The sequence below is a fragment of the Brassica rapa genome, chromosome A02 (assembly GCF_000309985.2).
Source record: "Brassica rapa cultivar Chiifu-401-42 chromosome A02, CAAS_Brap_v3.01, whole genome shotgun sequence".
Lineage (NCBI taxonomy): Eukaryota > Viridiplantae > Streptophyta > Magnoliopsida > Brassicales > Brassicaceae > Brassica > Brassica rapa.
This window is the reverse complement of record NC_024796.2, coordinates 12,369,324-12,389,949: the sequence shown is the minus strand read 5'-3', so window position 1 is coordinate 12,389,949 and position 20,626 is coordinate 12,369,324. Positions and strand designations below refer to the sequence as shown.

General features: G+C 35.5%; 1 protein-coding gene across 1 annotated transcript; it reads right to left on the bottom strand.

Moving 5' to 3' along the window:
• Positions 1-15,019: 15,019 nt before the first annotated feature.
• LOC103852792 (AP2-like ethylene-responsive transcription factor AIL1) lies at positions 15,020-20,269 on the bottom strand. The gene is made up of 9 exons (XM_009129694.3): positions 20,007-20,269; positions 19,101-19,698; positions 18,832-18,914; positions 18,696-18,704; positions 18,474-18,562; positions 18,206-18,279; positions 16,692-16,742; positions 16,523-16,599; positions 15,020-16,443 (listed from the first exon to the last, which is right to left on the bottom strand). Exons 1-9 carry the CDS (start codon positions 20,218-20,220, stop codon positions 16,265-16,267), a joined length of 1,374 nt encoding a protein of 457 aa, XP_009127942.2. The 5' UTR covers positions 20,221-20,269; the 3' UTR covers positions 15,020-16,264.
• Between the last annotated feature and the right edge of the window lie 357 nt (positions 20,270-20,626).

The window sequence follows — 20,626 nt, the reverse complement described above, 5'->3', positions numbered from 1 at the left end:
GTTACAAAAAATTTAAATAGTCTAATTTGTTTTGATATTTTTTATGTGAAATGAAAATAAAAATAAAGAAAACGAAATTAAGTATTTTTCCAAATGATTTTAAAACATAAAAAATTTCTTATATTTTAAATATCTAATATATTATTATATAAAAAATTAATTTATTTATTAACTCGCGGTTCGTCTGCAGTCGACTTAGTAACCCGGTGATCCGGTAAGTTGTATGGTTCAGTATCAGGTCGGGTTTCTAAAACACTGCTAATAAATGTTTAACTCATTTATATATATTTTGGAGGCGTTATTGGTTTATATATATTTTTAACTCATTTATAAATCTATATAGTATTTACAAATCTAAATAAAATATACAGATTTTCAAATCTAACATATAAATTTTAGATAATATTTACAAATCTGGAGGTTTGTCCTCGGATTTGAGTTTTTTTTTATTTTTAACAAAAAAATCTATACAAATCCATTATGAAATCAAATTTATTAGTAAAATTCATATGATTGAATAACACGTAATTTGAATTAGAATTTATAAAACCAATAACATATGATTTCAATACAAATTTTAAAATAATATAACCAATAACACTTTATTTATTGTAGATTTCTAAATCCATTAAAATACACCTACCAATAACCCTTATTATAAATGAGTTTTCAAAATTCATAGTTGAATAACAATTGATTAGTTATTTTAATTCTAATCATGCCAAACTTTTCTAATGAATACACCCTCTTATTTTCTTTACAATCTTTCCTGCCAAAACTTCACATATGGGCCGGAGCATATTTGTTAAATATATCTTTGGGTTAGTATCAATTTTTCAGCCCCATGATTGGCAATGTACAACAATGCTTTAACATAGAAAGATATCATTCTTGTTTTTGACCCAAAATAAATAAAAAGTAAGATATCATTCTGTTTTGACCAAACAAAAAAAAGAAAAGAAAAATTAAAAGAAATATGGACTTCTTTGTGTAATAGCCATATTTCAAATATAAATTAGGTAAGTAACACTGATTTTGACATAATTAGATTTCATAACATTTGTTCCATTTTCTCCCGGTTTTATCCTTCTTTTAAACCGGTTTTCAGTTACACGAATAAATATCAATATAAAAATGTACGGTGGTGTTGATTACCACATCGACAACCAAAATGAATATGACGGAACAAACTAAATGAGTGACTGGTATAGAATGAACTAAATACAATAGTACATAAATGAAATTATCAAATAATATATTATATTAGAAAAGCATAATGTGTTTATCTACAACTGTTTTCAATGTTCATATATATCTTATAGATGGTAAATAACATAAAAATAAAATTATAAGCATGTAAACATAACTCTTTCATCATATGAGAACATTCAAATGAAAATATAAATAGAATAGAACATGCTGAATGGTATAGTTTACTATTGAAATTATAAAATGGTTTAAATATATTATACTATGTATGTCTTTTGAACAAACTATACTATGTATGTCTAAAATTTACAAATAGTAGGAAAGGAGGTAATGTTTACCCTAACGTCAACTCAAACATTTCATAAACTGAGCGCAAAACACTAATCACTAAACCTTAAAAAATAATATAAATCCTAACCCAAATATCAAAATATGCAAATAGTACATAATATATAGCCTTATTAAAATAGAATTAACGAAATAACATACATTATTTCAACTGATTTGACAAGCATCGATGATGTGAAGAAGAGAATCGGAAACGCCTCGACCGTAACACCGTCATGGTATGTAGGTTTCAGAAGCGAAAATCATCATATCGTAACGATGACAGAGGGCAGGGTGGTATGGGTAGAAGAAAAGTGGTAATAGTTGGTAATCAAAGAAGAAGAATGTATTTTGAGCTTTAATTAACCGGATACTAGGGTTTAATATAGTATATATTATTGAAATAATGGAGGTATGTTTTTTAGTTAGACATTAAATTATGATTTTTTTGTAGCTATCCAGCTCAATTTTCCCAAGAAATATATCATTTTTGTACGTTTACTCTTTACTTCGCCACACATGTGCTAGTTACATTACATTTTGCTGAATATTTATAAGAATATTTCTTTACCTTCTTCTAGGTGTCAAATAGTGTCTTCTAATGGTTCATCAACTGTAGCTCTGGTCCAAACTCAGGGGCAGATCTACTTGTGTAGAAGGTGAGGCACATACTCCATACTAGTCACGTGTACGCCACCTGGGTTCGAATCCCGGCCACTGGGGAATTAACATTTCGGCATCGCCAGGGACAGAGAACCGAAACGTGGCAACACGTGACTAGTCTGGATCACTTATGTGAGGCCAGGATACCTCTGTATAATTAAAAAAAAAAATATTGAGTAGGCTTGGGACTTTTATCTAAGATCCAGATTCAATATGAGATTCGATTCGGATCCGATCCGAAAATATGGATATCCAGAAGGGCCGAATCCGGATCCGGATAGTAAAATGTTGGATCCGTCAAAGCCAGATCCAGATCCGGATATCTTAAATTTTTAGTCTGAATATCCGGATGCGTAAGTTTTATTAATAACTATTTCAAAATAGTTATATCTATTTATAAAAACTATTTTTATTTAATATAATTTCATTTTTATAATAGTATATATAAATTTTATGTAAATTTTGTAATATTATACATAGAGATAATTAAAAACATTATATATCTTTTTATTTTTAAATTATTGTTAATATTTTATATATATAAATATTATTATAATTTTTTATTTTAAAGATCCCGATCCGTATCCGGATATCCACCGGATCTTACAATTTTTAAAAAGATATCCGGGCTTTATGTAAATTTTGTAATATTATACATAGAGATAATTAAAAACATTATATATCTTTTTATTTTTAAATTATTGTTAATATTTTATATATATATATATTATTATTTTTTTTATTTTAAAGATCCCGATCCGTATCCGGATATCCACCGGATCTTACAATTTTTAAAAGGATATCCGATGCCCGGATATCCGAAAACCCCAGATCCGGATAAAGATAATAAACTTATGGATCCGCCGGATAAGGATCCGGATCCGGATACCTTAAAATTGCTTGATCCGTCGTAGGCCTAATTTTGAGTATGCAAATCTAGCGTATTTGGTTAAACAAGGTCAATGGTACCACACACTTCACGCTTGACCATATTTTTCCCATCTTCTATTTTTATTTATTTTGTTATTTTCAAATTTAACGTTTGCAATTACTCGTTTTCTTTGTCAAAGGTCTAATTTCATATTTTGACTCTACTCATTTCTTGTTCTCTTAAACTTTATTAATTTAGTTATATATGTCTAATTTGTCAGATTTTAAATACCAATTTTGAATTTCCAATTACTTATTTTGTACTCCTTCTATTTGTAGAAGGTGAATATTTTCTGGTTTGTACATATTAAAAAATATTAAATCTGATGATAAATATATTATTTTATGATTAACTATTCAGTGATATGCTTAATTTTCTAAAAGTTTGTAATTTGCTATTATTAACTCTATAAAATGTATTGAAAACTTAAAATATATATATATCTTAAAATATAAAATGCTATTATTAATCTGAACCTTTTTTACTTGAATTGATTCATATATATTTTTATATCCAAACTACCTAAATTCGTCAAAAAATATTTATTAGATACGATTCGAATCAGTTATTTTTATCCGGAAATAATTATAGATACAATTTGTTTGGATATTTTGTATCCAACCTATCCAATTTTATCAATAAAGACCCCAAAATAACTAATGTATTTGACTTATGATTTTAATATTATTATAATTATATATATATATATATATATATTTTATATATTTTTGGATATTCATTCAGTTTTCGGTACGGATTACATTTGGTACCAGTTTTTTTTGGATCGTTCGAGTATTTAGGTTGGGTCCAGTAGGATTCGGGACCCTGATTTTGAATCGTTTCTGGTCGATTTTTTCGGATACGGATATTATGCCCTGAACCTAAGATTGGTGTCATCAAATGCTCACTCTTTTGTCTGTTCTTCTCAAAACCTCCACACCTTGGCCCGAGTCCACTGGCTTCTCCTTTAAACCACCCGAAATCTTCGCAGCAATAAATATCAATGTCAACATCATCATTCAGATCACAGCGATCCAGTGATGAAGAACAGGCAGTCAAAGAAAAGACGCATTTTGTTTGTATTCAAGAGTGGTCCTTGTTCTTGGACGTCCATAATGGTTAAGCTTATCTCCATCTTTGAATGTTCACCACACACTTCATCCACCAACCTCTCTACATAAACACTGAACAGAACAGAGAAAAACAGAGCTAAAAGTAACGAGTTAGTTCTTACACCAACCAATCAAAATGGTGTGCGCATTATCTTCCTTTTCCGGCTTAGGCACTCCCGGTAACACTACCAACATCATCAGTGCTGCGGTTACACCAGGTTTTGCCGCTCAGTTCCCTGGTCTAAACGGTCTAGGCCTCTCTACCGCTAGACTTGACCTAGCTCCTAAAGGTGTGATCCCAATTAATGCACACTCACCTTGGTGCCTCTGAGGTTCTATTTGTCCTTGACGGTGCTATTACCGCTGGGTTTGTTTCCTCTGCCAACTCTGTCTACGTACAGACACTAAATTAAGGAACTTTCGGTTTGGGTTTCCGTAAAGTCTTTAACCCGCAATTACATACGCATATATAATAGATACATACAAATATATGTGTATTAAGGACCCAAGAGCAAGGACCACCGACAATCATGCTCTTAGTTCGGTCTACGCAGCAATTATTCTGCATGATATGTATGACTTTAACCCTCAAATGACCATAAGAGCATCTTTATCCCTAAATTCCAGTAAGGATTTTTTTTTTCTGATTAAAATAAAATAAAAAACGTATTAATCGTGGACCGTCACGTGTCGGTGGGGCCCACGAACAGCGCAAAAAACACACAACACACGTTTTTTATTTTGCATACATAACATACGGTTTTTTCTGAACCGTGCCCCCCTCGTAAGAGACGCTCAAAAGAGAGCGATAAAAATGCTCTAAATCCATTTGGATCTTTCTTTACTATTATTTTATCAGTAAGGCCCATCATTACATTTCTTTTGTATATATACATACATGGTTTCAGACTAAATCATTTTATAGAAAGTTTCAGGGGAAATCAAATCGTAAAATGGCTTGATGTAATGTAAAAATGATTCATTGCGGTGCAAATGAAACCGTCGGACATGAATTTCCATTAAAAATAAAACCGTTGGATCTTTCTTTTTTTTTGGCAAATTTTTTTTTTAGGCAAACGTTGGATCTTTCTTTTCATATGTTCTATTTGAAAAAAAAAAGTCTCAATCCCTTATATAGCACGTCTTCAACTGACCAACATGCTACATCTGACCCGTCATGGAGCTGAAGGGAGGAGATGTACGAGAATAACAGCAGTTGCTTATCTGATCTTGCATTTGGTAAGAGCCAGCCCGAGGTTGTCCGTAGATCAGCAACAGTAGCATCAATGGGGATGCCCATCAGTGAAGGACCATCTGAAGCCAGGTATGTGAATAGAGGCCCAAAAGGTGTCCAAGGATCCCACCAAAAGAAAGTGGATTCACCATTTTTCACAGAGATTTTCAAAAAGGGTAGAGCTTTTGGTCTCATGCCAAGGATTTTCCGAAACATCCAAGAGTAGCTGTAGTTCTTTCCGTTCAACGCCCAAAAGGAGGAAGAGGAGATATATTTATTTCTGATCCATGCCACCCAAAGCGAGCCCGACCTAAAGAAGATCATCCATAGCAGTTTAAGGATGCAAGTCTCGTTCTAGTGCATAATATTACGTAGCCCCAAGCCCCCTTCAGTCTTTGGGATTGAGAGCTCTTCCCACGAGACCTTTGCACCCGTGGAAATGCCTATTGTGCCATGCCAGAGAAAGGAGCTGCATAAACTGTTAATTTTCTTCATCACACATTTGGGCAACAGAAACGCCGACATCCAGAATCTTGTTATACCCGCTATTACCGAGGATATGAGAGTGAGCCTTCCAGCCATCGATAGAGTCCTTGAAGTCCAAGACTCCACTTTCTTTTTGATCTGGAGAAGAAGTGGATCATAATATTTTAAAGATAGCTTCTTGGAGCTTAGAGGGAGACCCAAATAACGGATAGGCAGGGAAGCTTGAGATAGTCCAAATCTTGCCTGAAACCTCTGAATAATATCATCTGGAACACCGCTGCTGAACAAAGAGGTCTTTGCAATATTCACTGATAAGCCAGAAATAAGCTCAAAATCAGCGAGGATCTGCAAAACTCCTTCTAGCGACTTCTCTGAACCATCAAGAAAGATCAGTAAATCATCCGCGAAGCAAAGGTGAGTCAGTTGCATTTCTTTGCAGTCTTGGTGATAGTCAAAAACGCCCTCTACCGCGGCTTTATTAAGCATCAAAGAGAGAACGTTCATCATCATGACAAACAAAATTGGAGATAGAGGGTCCCCTTGGCGCATGCCAGTCTTACTTTTGAAATACCTTGAGGAGACGCCATTGATGCTTACCGAGAAGGAGGGAGAGCAGATGCAAGTTCGGATCCAGGAAATGAATTTCGCAGGCAGGTCGTAAGCAGCGAGTACACTGAGGACAAAATCCCATCGGACCGAGTCAAAAGCCTTTGCTAAGTCTACTTTCAGTGTGATCTTTGGTTGGCCAGAGGGGATATGGTACCCTTGAATAACTTCTTAAGCTAGCAATACGTTTTCCACTAACAAGCGATCAGACACAAAGGCTGTTTGGTTAGGTAAAATCAGACCCGGCAGCGTCGATTTCAATCTCTTCGACAGCAGCCTAGTGATGAGCTTGTACTGAGTGTTTAGGCAGGCAATAGGGCGAAATTCCTGAATTTTATCAGCTCCTGGGCGCTTCGCTAATAGGATCAGAGATGTCGCGTTTAGAGAAGTCGACATGAAACAGTGGGTAAAGAAATTTCTGACCGTAGTTAGAAACTCTTGTCCAATAGACCAAGCACTTTTGAAGAATTCAACCGGAAATCCATCTGGTCCTGGCGTTTTGTTTCTTGGCATCTTGAAGAGACAGCTCTGGATCTGTTCGTTTGGGAACTCTTCGTTGAACAGGGACTGCTGCTGCGAGGAACATTTAACCACAATCAGGCTCTCGAGATATTCTGGTAACTCTGGACAAAAAGCACCCCTGATTGTGCTGAGAATAGTCTGGAAATGATCAACAGCCACTTGATGAACCTCCTCAAGGGAAGAGGTCATCGATCCATCAGGATTAGTAAGAAATTTTATGGCATTTCCAGCATTCCGAGAAGTAGTGAGGCTATGATAGTACAGAGTATTCAAATCACCCCCACACATCCATCTAATACGAGATCTTTGATAGAAAAAGCTATCCTCCGCAACCCTTAACTCTGACCAAATCCTTCGAGCTTCCACTTCATTTTGAACATTATGAGAAGACGGATCATTCAACGCCAGGAACTGCTTTGCTGTTAAGTCATCAAAAGCTACTGCCACCCTTTTTTCGATGTCACTATAGTTTTCCTTCAGTAAGGATTTCATCGGGCGTTTGAGGCTTTTTAACTTGAAACCAAAATCTTTTAAGGAATTAGCCTGCAACCCAACTTCTGACCAAGACTGCTCAACCTTTTCTAGAAATAGGGGATTCTTTAGCAGCAGGTTGAAGAATTTGAATGGACGTGTTCCAAAAGACGGTGGATCAGAAGACAGCTTGATGAAACCCGGCGTATGATCTGAAAATTCTGGCGCTTCAAACAAACAATGACTGGAAGGGAATTTGTGCAGCCAACAACCATTAATCAGACAACGATCCAGCTTCTTACCAATAGGATCAGAAGGTCTATTATTTTGCCAGGTGAAAGTTGGGCCAGACCAAGGAAGGTCAAATAATCCAATATCGGATAAATAGTCACCAAAAGCTCTCATACCCCTCGACGTCGAGATAACGCTTTTGTTTGACGTCTCACTGGGATGTAATATTTCATTAAAATCCCCCACAACCAACCATGGTTTTCCTTGGAGGCCGAAGGAGGCTGAGGTATCCCGGAGAGAAGTCCAAAGATCAATCCGGGTGTCAACTTCATTAGCCGCATACACTGCTGTATAGATGAATTCAGTGTTGTTTTCCAAAATAACTTCGCAAGTGATAGATTGCAGATCTTTGAAAAGAACTCTAACACGAGTTGGAGCTCTGAACAAGACCCAAATTTTCCCCAGTTCCGAGAATTCGTAGTTAGTCTTCACTGACCAATCCCCTCCAATAGCTGACAATATATTTTGCTTGCTTGCTACCTTAACGTGAGTTTCTAGAAGCGCCCCAAAAGATACTGGTCTAATGTACAGCCAGCTAGATAGTGGGCTATGCTTTGATGGTTCGTTTAGTCCTCGCACGTTCCAAAAAAATGTTCCTAACATTAAAATTATATGGTGGGGTGATTATCCTTCCACGCAATGGGAAGCATACCACCGAGAACTGGGGAGTTTCGGAGCTTTCTTTTCTTCTGATTACGATTTAGCAAAGCCAAAGAGGTGGGAGAAACTTCTTGAGAGACACATATTATCCTCCGGTCATTTACTTCTTCTGGAGAAGCCTCTATCTGAAGAACCTGGAACGGATTTTCGGTGAGCACAGGGTCGTCTCTGACAGAGACTCTTCCTTTCGAAGACCCTTTACTTCTGATCTCTGTGAAAGGAATTTTTCGTTGAGGAAGGTCGTTGCAAGTTTTCGGACGGACTTGAGTGTCAACAGCTGCTGACGCAGTGGGCGACACCAAGCCTCCGTGAGCAGAAGAGGGCTCAAAAGCCAAAGCTTCAAGGTTCTGATCGGGCGCTGGGATAGAGCCCTTGTTGGTTTCTGGGATACTTGCATTGTTTGACGTGGATCCTTTTTCCACAATAGATATAGGACGCCATTCTGGACCAACAGAAGAGCCTTTTTGTTTTACAGCCTGATTTTCCGAGGAAACACTCTGTTTACCTTTTTGCTTCTCCTTTTTCTTCTCTGGAGTCGGAGCAGAGGGACAAAGAGCTGCCTTGTGACCAATTTGGTTACAGATGGGGCAGAGAGGAGGTAACCAGGGGCAAATAACTTTAATAAGAAGCACATTCCCATCGTCACATTCAACTTCCACCTCTGGAGGCATGGGCTTAGTCAGATCAACGATAACCTTCACCTCTGCAGAAGAGATGCTGGTGAACGGTTTGGAGTCCACTACTCTACCCAGCGGATAACATACAGAGCTCAAACCCTCAGGAGTGATGAGATCAAAAGGTAGATTCTGTAGCGTTATCCACACCGGAGCCTTGTCTAGCGACGGCGGATTAGTGGTAAATTCTGACTTCCACTTCGTTACAAAGAAGGGAGAATCCCCTACTCGCCAAAGCTCGTGTTAGAGAATACGGTTACGCAGGGAAGGGGAAGGAATGTAGAAGAGGTAAGCATTCTTCGATAAGTGGTGGATGGTAACCCTTTTGTCCTTGCCCCATAAGTAGTTTAGAACACCCCAAATCTTACCATAAGAAGGAGCTTTTCCATAGAAAATACCAACAATGTAATCACTGTGAAGCTTGGCTCCTCTTTCAAAGACCCCATTGGAGACACGAACTCTAGGTCTACCTTCAGCAGACACAAAAACCGGGACTTCAGTGACCGGGAATCGAGCAGCAGAATGCAAGTTCTCCGCCCAATTAAATTTTTTCTCTTGAGAAGGGGTCGGATCTGGGTTGGAAGAACCTTGACCTGTAGCAGAAGGAGCGTCCACAGCCATAGGATATGGAGAGCAATTAGCTGGTAAATCAGTAAGACCAGCCTTAATACCGACCGACGAGGCGGAGGGAGTCGTCTGGTCAGAAGGGACCAGTACCGGAGAAGCCGAGGCTTCAAGAGATGCAGAGCCGGATTTGATGGAAGGATTAGGAGGGGACGGTGGGTGGAGCTGATGTGCCGCCGGGAGGGCCGGAGGGTCTGGTGGGAGGGGAGGGGGCGGTGCTGGCGGAGCTGGCGGAGCCATCCGGGCGATGACCTAGCATGACGGAAACAAACGGAGAGCAGAGGAAATCGTCTGTGTTGTCGCTCTCGAGAGGAGAGAGAAAAACCTTCAGCAAAGATTGTCTTCAACGCCATACGGACTCAACGTCAAAGGAAGGCTTGGGCACCGCTCATCTGGCATAAAGCTGTGATTCCTAGACACGCTACAACAGCATGGCTATTCACTCTTAACAGGAATCCAACTTTCGACCGCATTGCTACTTGGAGTTCGGATGTGGAAACGGTCGGTTTGTTGTGTGGAAGCTGCAATGAAAGCAGAGATCACCTTTTTTTCACATGCTCCTTCTCCTCTGCTGTATGGAACTCTATCATGTCTACATTTGGAATAGCAGACTGGCCTTTATCATGGTCGGAGGTCTTACTCTGGCTGCCTCATGCTCCTGGTAATAACACACAAAGGATAGCTTTTCTTCAGGGCTGGCAGGCATCTGTCTATGAGCTTTGGAGAGAAAGAAACAGGCGTCTTCATGATGGCCTCACATGGCCTGCTGCTAGGGTGGTAAAACTCATCCTTTCTTCTTTGCGGGATAAATGCTCGGCGATGGAGGCTCAAGGTCTCCCAAGAGGTCCCTTGTTGGCTTCCTTTTGGTTTGACCCACCATACTGCTTTTTCTCATTCTTGATAATCTAGTTGAATATCAGCCTTTGCTGTTCCTCCCCCCTTTCTCTTATGTAACTGTTATCTTTTAGTTCTAAAGCTTGCTTGTATCCTTTATTAATATTAATGAAAATCCTTTAACAAAAAAAAAAAAATCCCTTATATATTAATTGAGAAACATTACAATATTTAAATGTAGCCACGTGTTTTTACCAGAATGAAATTTAGAGTCTTTAGAAAATATGTTGGTCCAATTAAGTATATATTATACTTTTCATTAAACTAATCATAAAATTAATTAAAGTGTACAATTAATATTTTCTTTTCTTAAATAAATAAAAGCTGCGGAATTACCAAATATGACTAATAAATATATGACAATTAATGATTCCAATAATAAAGATTTGATAACAATTTATATCTCATCCATCGTTTTTGTTTAATTTTATATTATTAAAATAAATTAAACAATCAAATTAGCTATAAAATTAAAATATAAATTTTTTCGTATATGTTATATTTTGAATTTTAAAAAACGACAAAAGTACTAAAACTGTTAAAATTAATATGTTAAAAATTAATGGTTAGTGGTTTAACATCCCCTATATATTAATAGAAAAACATTTAAAACGTTTAGAACATGTAGTTTGTTCTAATTAAAAAAAAGTGTCATGCTGAGTTGTCATGCTTGAAAATCAATTGAGAATTTTGTTAGTCCAAAATTAAATTGCTAGGGAATGTTATATTATATAGTATGTCCATTATGGTAATTAATAATTTTAAATAATGAAGATTTGCTAATAATCTGTATACTTTCTATCATTTTTTGTTTAATTCTTTATTATTAAAATAAATTACACAATTACATTATCATATATTAAAATTTTAGATTTTGTGTATATGTTGTATTTTAAATTTTTCAAAACGAGTATAAATTACTAAAACTGTTAAAAGTCTCACATAATTTTTTGTATATGTTATATACGATATATAAGATTGATTGTTTTAATTTATTCATCCTAAAATGATTGCGAATAAACAAGAGCGGTCATTTAATTTAAATGTGCAAGCCAATTTATTACATAATAGTAACTGATTTCTTAGTTTTTTAATATATACTGATTATTTTATTATTTCATAATACGCAAAAAATATAAAATAAGTAATAAATATATAATATTTATTATACACAATGCGGAAATCTTAACCTAAGTATGTATCTCTTTAATAATTTTGAGTCTTAACCATTTTATAAATCTCATGCCAAAATAAAAGAAAGAAATGAGAATAAACTCAAAAATCGATATTTATATCGAGCAATAACCAAAATGACATAAAACGGAGAAAAATATCGAAGATAAATAGGATTGTCACGTGAACGTAAACTTCTCATAACCGTAATTAACTTTTAAATTCCTAAATCATGATATAAAACCGAGCTGACATAGTTTCATTGTAACCAAAATGTTAGGTTTTTATGCGATAAATAACTTTTTAACCTAAAATATTTTTAAAAATGAGATCAGTTTATTAGCAAACAAATTATATAATTAACAAAATAGTTTTTAAAAATTGTTTAAGGGCCAAAAATATTTATTCGATCAATAATATAAATTTTATTTTTGATACGGTATTTCTTAAATAATTTTCATATACATTTACCCTGCGCAAAGCGCATGTCTTATCCTAATTTATGTCAGTGTAAAACACGCGTTATGTCATTTTTTTAACGGTTGAGAAAAAGAGAGCATCTATGGAATAGTTCTTGTTCTGTGGAAATGGATCTCGTTCTGGTGATATTTTTTTTTTGTCTGTAAAACTATTTTTTGTGACAGATGTTTTTACCAATGTACTGATTCATATTTCGAAACAAACGTTACCTATGGAATGGTCTAATACTGATTCTGACAGTATTTTATAAAATTATTTTAAAATATTTTTTTAACTAGTATTCGAGGGGAATGTGCTGTGATTAAAGAGACACACGTAAAGTAGATTCTGAGTTATATCATATCATTTATCTGTGAGGTATGGAGCCAATTTAAGAAAGTTACACCTTCGTCATCAAAGCATATTCAAAGCAGTTCGATATATATACTTATATAGTATAACACGGACATGTGTATATATAGAGACTCGCCATCAAATGTGTGCATGTGTGGCCACATTGCGTCGACATTAAGGAATCTAGATTTTTGTCTGTGATAAAGAATCTGTGAAAGATGCTAAGCATGCAAGATACCCTACTTCAATCAAAACGCATCTTCTCCAAGACTCCAACATATATACACACAAAATTGTTATTATGATCAAAAATTCACAATGTATGTATATGTATAACGTATAAAGGTACATGTGTACACGTGTATGCAAACGTATTCAACATATACACAGACAACGAATAAAAAGAGAACGTGTAAATGCGCACCATTGGAGTGCGCGTACTTGTTATATATTAGATTGTATAGTTCGGTCCAGCAGGTTAGCTAGAATTCGAATATAAAATAATTTTTTGAAGAGATGTTTTATTTGTCTACTTTGTAATTGTTTTGAACTTATATAAAGTAGTGTCTATGCATGCTTGTATGAACTCAAAGATCAATAAGAATAACTTTCTTATTAGTTTAAGAAACTTATTCAAAAGATCTCTAAACTCATATGTTATGCCACACTTTAACATCTATATATATATAAAAATATAAACTCATATACACAATAGATAATAAGGTTTAGATAACTCCTAAACACTTAAAGACTTTCGTATTTCCTAATCCATAACTCGGTAGGAAATAGATAACTTGATCTTCAAGTTATTTCAAGCTTATTTCAACATTCTCCCATTTAAGTTTGAATTCATTTCCCGCTAAATCTTGAACACCAATGAGATCTCTCATTTCCTTGAATTTGATTCTTTCCAGTGCCTTAGTTAGAATGTATGTCTTTTGCTTGTCACCAGGAACATGATACACGATGATCTGACATTTCTCAACACACTCTCTGATAAAATGGTACCTTGAATGTACGTACTTGTTTCTTTCGTGAAAAACTGGGTTCTTAGTCAAAGAAATTGCATATTGATTATCGATCAGTATGGTGACCTTTTCACACGGCTGTTCCATGATCTCACTCAGAAACTCTTGGAGCCATATAGCTTGCCTTGCTGCCTTGGTCCCTGCCATGAACTCAGCCTCACACGAAGATAACACAATGTTTTCTTGCTTACACCACGTGATCAAACTTTCACTGAAGTAAAATATGTGACCAGCCGTGCTCCATCCATCATCAAGGTCGATGTTATGACTGCTATCTAAATATCCGATGAGTCTTGGTATATCAGAACGCACATGCTTAAAGACCAAACCAAGTGTAGTTGATCCTCGTAGATACCGTAGATATTTCTTCATTGCAGCTCTGTGAGACTCCTTAGGACATTGCATATAGCGACTCAAGATGTCCACACAATACGATAGGTTAGGTCTGGTATGAATCAAGGACCTGACACAATCGACACTCCTTCTGTAGCTCGTAGCATCGATGTCTTTTTCCTTCTCAGCTTTAGATAACTTTAACTCGGACTCCATCGGTGTGCGCGTCATGTTACACTTAACCATTCCGATTTCCTCCAAGATTTTAAGTGCATAACATCGTTGTTGCAGGGTTATACCATCGGCTTGTCGACTCACTTCTATTCCCAAGTAGTAGGTTAATTCACCAAGATCACTCATATCAAACCTTGATGCCATCTCCCCCTTAAACTCTGTAATAACCCTTTTACTTGTTCCCGTGATGAACAAGTCATCTACGGACACTGCCCCAGTTAAGAGGCATCTATTGACAGTCTCTCTATAAACCGATGGCTCTTTCCTGCACTTCTTGAACTGTAGCTCCATAAGGATTTGATTTAGCTTGTTGCTCCAGGCCCTTGGTTTCTGAAATCTCTATTGTAGTCTCTCCTACCTTCTTGATTGTTTTGGCTCGTTGAAACTTCATTGTTTGCATCCATTAGTTTCGTTTGATCTTCATGTGGTTCTTCATCATCGAAGATGCGTTCTTCGTAAAATTTTAAACGACCGATAATGTCTTCGAAACTAGTAGTATTAAGATCTAGAACTTTCTCGAGAGAAGCCACAATATTAATATACTTCTTTCGCGGGAGACTACCAAGGAACTACTTAACGAGTTTGGCCTCTTCGATGCTTACACCTAGAGCTGCAGATTTTGATGATATCTCAGCTAATTTCCTCCGAAAACATCGATAGTCTCGTTCTCCTTCATCTTGAGTCGATCAAACTCATTCATAAGGGTGTGTAACCTAGCTCTTTAACCTGTTCTGCTCCTACATGCCTTGTCTTGATTGCTTCCCATACTTTTTCGCAGTGCTGAGTTCTCCAGCTTGAAGAATAAGGGTTTCATGTATATATTGAAACAATAAAGCTATAGCCATTATCTCCATCTGATTGGTTCATCTTCCTCGATAGCTTCCCAGAATTTTTGGAATTTCAATGCGATCTTCATTCTCATAGACCAAACGGTGTAATTGGTTGAGCTCAACATCAGACATTGTATCGAAGGCGTTCATCCACCATGTTTTATCTTTTCAGACGCAGCAACAATATCCCCCATCGCTTCCTAAGGCTATGATACCAATTGTTGAGATTGTGAAAGTCCATGTCCAACTCTATATTGTCCCGATTATTAGTACGATACTATCAACTTTGGGCTTAACAGGCAAACCCGCATGAATTTGCTTTTGGGTTCCTTCCAAAAAAGCCTCATACTAATTAGAGTTGGACTTATCTTTATATATTAGACACTCTTTGTCTAATCTACCAATGTGGGACATAGTTTGATATCTTATATTCTCCCCTTCAAAGTAAGGATCACATTCATCTCGTGCCCCACAATTAACTTCTGGGATCTTCTGACTTAATCTCTGCTACATATCTCTCAATCATATCTCGATAGATACCATTCATATTTCGAAGGGTATTTTAGTCTTCTTGCAGATTTCTTGTCAACCTGAAACCTGTGATACCAAATGTAGAATCTATGTATGTTTGTATGAACTCAAAGATCAATAAGAATCACTCTCTTATTAGCTTAAAAAAATCACTCAAATTCTTAAACACTCACAAGATTTCTAAACTTATATGTTATGTCACATTTTGATATCTCCATATATATAAGAATTTAAAATCCTGAACCCAATAAATAATAAGGTTTAGATAACTCCTAAACAGTTAATTAAGAACTTTCTTATTTCCTAATCTATTACTCGTTAGAAAATAAATAATTCCAACTCAACGTATAAGATTTAATTCAATGACATGAGAGGTCTCAGAAACAAAAGAGATTGGTGACACGACTAGAAAATGTAACCAACAATTCAATACGACAACAAGTTGAAACTGAAAATCCTGGTGTCCCTGAGCTACAACAAGCTTGCTACGTGTTCAAATTTCCCTAGTGTTTATTAAACCATAACGAGATTGTATATTACATCAGTGATCAGTTCCTCATAGTAAACATCGGAAAAGTCTTACCGTCCCCTCTCCGGCAAGGAGTTTCACTTTAATCGTTATTGGCCAGAGGCAGAGTTGGAGGGTGAACGTTTGGCCTGGTCACTATTGATGATCGTAGAGTTTGAACATATTCTCTTCACATCGTATCTGCATATATCGAAATTGGTAACAGCGTTTACACCTCTGAATTTTATTGCAGCTATATCGTACGCCTCCGCTGCTTCTTCTTGTGTGCCTTCATTATATTAAACATAGTTGATAATTAATAAAAATGTGTATATATAATTTCTAGCTAATGTAAAAGTGGTTCATACTAAATGTGCCAAGGTACAAGTCTTTGTTTCCAGCAACTCTTCCGATCCTAGCCTGCCATCTTCCATGTTGATGATGCCTGCAAGCGATTTTACATGCATGATCACGATCCTAATCTATTTACATGCCTAAATGTACGTAATTTCTCAAACGTATATGTCCAGACCGAACCTTGTGACTCCTCTGTAAATCGAAGCTCCCCTTGAAAATCCACTGCTATTCCTATATGTGAGAAAGTCGACACAAAATGTTGGTCAAGGTGTTTGTAGGCTAAAAATAAATTATCAGTTCAAAAAAAAAAGAGTTGTTTAAGAGGATGATTGGCAAGTGCTTTAGAACTGATTTACAACATTTCTATAGCTTAATTCTTTTTTTCAAAAACGCAAATCTGTCATGTTTTAGATTTTTTTTTTAAGTTATAGACTTTCTTTTATTTTTTTCATTTTTGGTTTTAGAAAATAAAATACCTAAAATACTCATATATATCTTGGTTTCAGAAAATTTACAACTAGATAATCAAATATTTTCAAACCTACGACCAAAATCTTACGGCGAAAATATTTACACCTACAAAAAATCTATAGCATATTTTCACAGTAAAATATTTATAGTACTAATATATAGTTCCATATATATCAAATATAAATACAAAGGAAAATCTCTTAACTAACAACAAAACTGTGATAAAAATAGCACATTTTTTTAAAAATAACATTAACTAAAGGATAAAACGATTAAATTACTCCAAAACTAAACTCTAACCCTAATTCTATCTCATAATAAGAAACCCTAAACCCTAAAAAATTCAAATATAAAATAAAACTTGAAAAAACTTTTAATTAGTTTTATTTGGATTTTTTTCTCTCATATACTAGTTTACATTGAAAATTTGAATAAAATTTTATTTTACTGCTATTAGGAGTGGGCACTTTACCCGATATCCGAAGTGGCACCCGAACCCGATCCGAAAAAACCGAACCGAAATCCGAACCGAAGTAGCAAAATACCCGAACGGGTATTGAATAAGGAGAGATTGGATACCCGAACCCGAACGCATAATACCCGAACCCGAATGGATATCCGAAGATAACCGAACATATATATAATTAACCTTATGTTTCTAGTTTATATCTCTCATTTTATATAAAATATTTATATTGATACTACACATAATTTAAGTTCATATGATATACATACAATTACGGAAAAAATGATTTGCTACTCACTTAAAATGCATGTCAAGTTTTTTTATTTCAAAAATTAACAAAAATTTATATCCAAAATTAAAAAAAAAATAACTAAATTAGTGTCTTTTTAGTTTTAAAATGTTATGTCCAAATCTATTAACCATTCAATCTATTAAAAATAAAAAAATTAGTTAAATAAAAGTTATATTTTTAAATACAATAAACTTGAGAAATGAAAATTTTAATTTTTTTTTTCAAAATCTAAATATCCGAACCCGATCCGAAATAACCGAATCCGAACTAAAAATACCCGAACCCGACCCGAAGTACAAAAATACCCGAACGGGTCCTAGACCTCTATACCGAAATACCCGAAAATCCGAAATACCCGACCCGAACCCGAACAGGTACCCGAACGCCCACCCCTAACTGCTATCCTAAAGTATTTTTCTAAATACAATATAGCATCGAGAGGAGAGTGATTCTGAGTTTATTTACCTCCTCAACATGGCAACAAATTCTTGCCTAGTCATGTTGTTGAGTTCCTCCATCTCCTTTTCGTAATTACTCAACTGAATTGAAGAATGTAAAAAAAAACTGACATCACTATTCACCAGCAAACTCTATATCTTTCAATCAAAAGAGTCAATAAGTTCGTTAAGAAACGCATTCAGGATCTAAATATCGAAATAAATATGTTGTATTGGTGTATGTAATAATAGTAGCTAATAGTGGATGTATGGTCCACTCCACAAAAGAAACTTACAGGAAAATTTAAGTGAGTAGTAGGACCCCAATACTTCATGGCCGCTAAATCATAAGCCCTCGCAGCTTTCTCCTCATCATCATACCCTCCTGTTATAGTATTACTTAAGAGCATTATATTTATCATTTAGTAAAGTTTACAACGTTTTCAATATCACCAAATGAAAGTAAACTTAAAAGGTTGTTGCAGAATAGGTTGTTGAAATAAAGTGTTTTCGCTTACCAAGATACACTGTCATTGATCAAGAGGCGAATTTGAAAGTATATAGAAAAACCAAAAACATTATTAGTACAATTCACGAATAATAAGATTATACAATTAAATCGAAATTTAATCATTTTAAAATTTGTTTTCTAACCTTGTCTTCCCCTTCGCGACTGTCCTTCTTTCTTACAGCTATTGTCCCATAAGTGAGCTTCATATCTCCCTGTCCACCTATGTCTGTATACGTGCATATATATATATCACGTGACGTCGACACAGCAATATTTACAACTAAAACAACGCAGAAATATATATATGTGTACTTTAGTGTAGCATTCACATTGTTATATCGTGTACGTTCTTTAACAAAATAAAATTAAAAATGTCATGTAAGTTTAAGGCATCGACAATTTGATTACGTACTTTGTAACTCCACGATACTGAGAAGTTCTTTGCCCCAAACTATCAACCGACTTCCTCGTTTCCACCGGTTCCTTGGCCTGCGATTTACCGACCAAACTCTTTCTTTTCTCGTCTACCTTAACCGGTTCTTCCACCGGTACAGATACATTTAATTCGTTGATCAGATCAGAAGCAGCGCCATGGCTCATAGTCAACAATAACGTCGAGCCACTGGTGTTATAATTAGTCTCTTCGTGACTAAAGTTACTTGTATTGCTCGTACTGCCCTCTCCACTAACATAAGTATTCGAGACTGGAAATGTTGGAGTACCTTGCCCTAACCAAGATTTGAAAACCGAGACCGAACCTCCATAATCATGGCTTAGGTTGGTATCTAGGTTCGAGTATTGTGGTGTAGATACGGCTTGTTCGTAGAGAAGATAACCAGGTGGGCTTAATCTGTTAAGCATTGTAGTGCAGTTCACATTGGTTTGGTTATTGCCGCTTATAGGAGGACACTCGGTTTGATGAGAGTTGGAGAAGAAATCTTCCAGCTTTGGCACTTCTTCGTCATGATGATGATGATCATCATGATTAAGGTTAATATCATATTGCCAGACTATATAAAGAAAACAAATTAAGAATATATATTAATCGTTGCATAACCAACAACATACACTATATGTGAGCATATATACTTATAGTATATATGTGAGCATACGTATGCATAGTATATATGTGAGCATATCTATTTATAGTATATATTTGAGCATATGTGTATATATGTGTTGGGAATCCTACATCTGAACAAGCTAAAGAGAAGCATAATTAATACATTCTAAACATGACGAGCCAACTTTTCATTGTTAATTAAATGCATATGAGTTACAAAATGCATGAAACTTAACCGTATATATATACACGTACCAGGATGAGGATGATGTGTGAGAGGATCAGTGAAGAAGGGAGAACCATCCGAATTGAGAGGCATGAGAGCCTTTTGTTGATTAGTCACAACATAGTTTTCTTCGTCTTCTTCTTGAACTCTATCGGAGATTCTCAAATGAGGTGTCAAAGAAAACCCCAACCATTTGTTCATCTCTTCTCCCTTTCTCTCTCTAGATGTTTCTCTCTCTCCCATAGTTCCACAACATATGTAGGGTTTGTGTGTTTATTCAATTCGTGGTCTCATATGCGAAGGAGTCATTAAAAGACAAATATTAGAGTTACGTGGATTAAATATGACCTTTGTTTGTTATAATGTGAAAATATTATTGAAAGAAAAAAAAACAGAAACGAAGGAAAAAAAAACTAAATGTGAAAAGAAGTTTAAGACAAAACAGGTGGCGGTGAAGTTTTGTCTTCGCATGATAGAAAGGCAACAGGGAAGTTTCTTTACACATTCTTTTTCGGGCACTTGCATCTGACTTTTCTAGGCTTTCGTGCCTCTTTCCCTCAGATCTTTTAATGTTACTCTTTAATGCGATTTGGAATCTTGAGTTTCTTTCTATTTAATTTTTTGGGGCACGATTACGACGATGAAGGAA

Excerpts from the sequence above, each read along its gene's own strand:
- LOC103852792 (XM_009129694.3), bottom strand. The coding sequence starts at position 20,220 with ATGGGAGAGAGAGAAACATCTAGAGAGAGAAAGGGAGAAGAGATGAAC. Across the intron at positions 19,699-20,006 it reads CACACATCATCCTCATCCTG|TCTGGCAATATGATATTAAC; the intron begins GTACGTGTATAT and ends TTCTTTATATAG. Across the intron at positions 18,915-19,100 it reads CAGTATCGTGGAGTTACAAA|ACATAGGTGGACAGGGAGAT; the intron begins GTACGTAATCAA and ends GCACGTATACAG.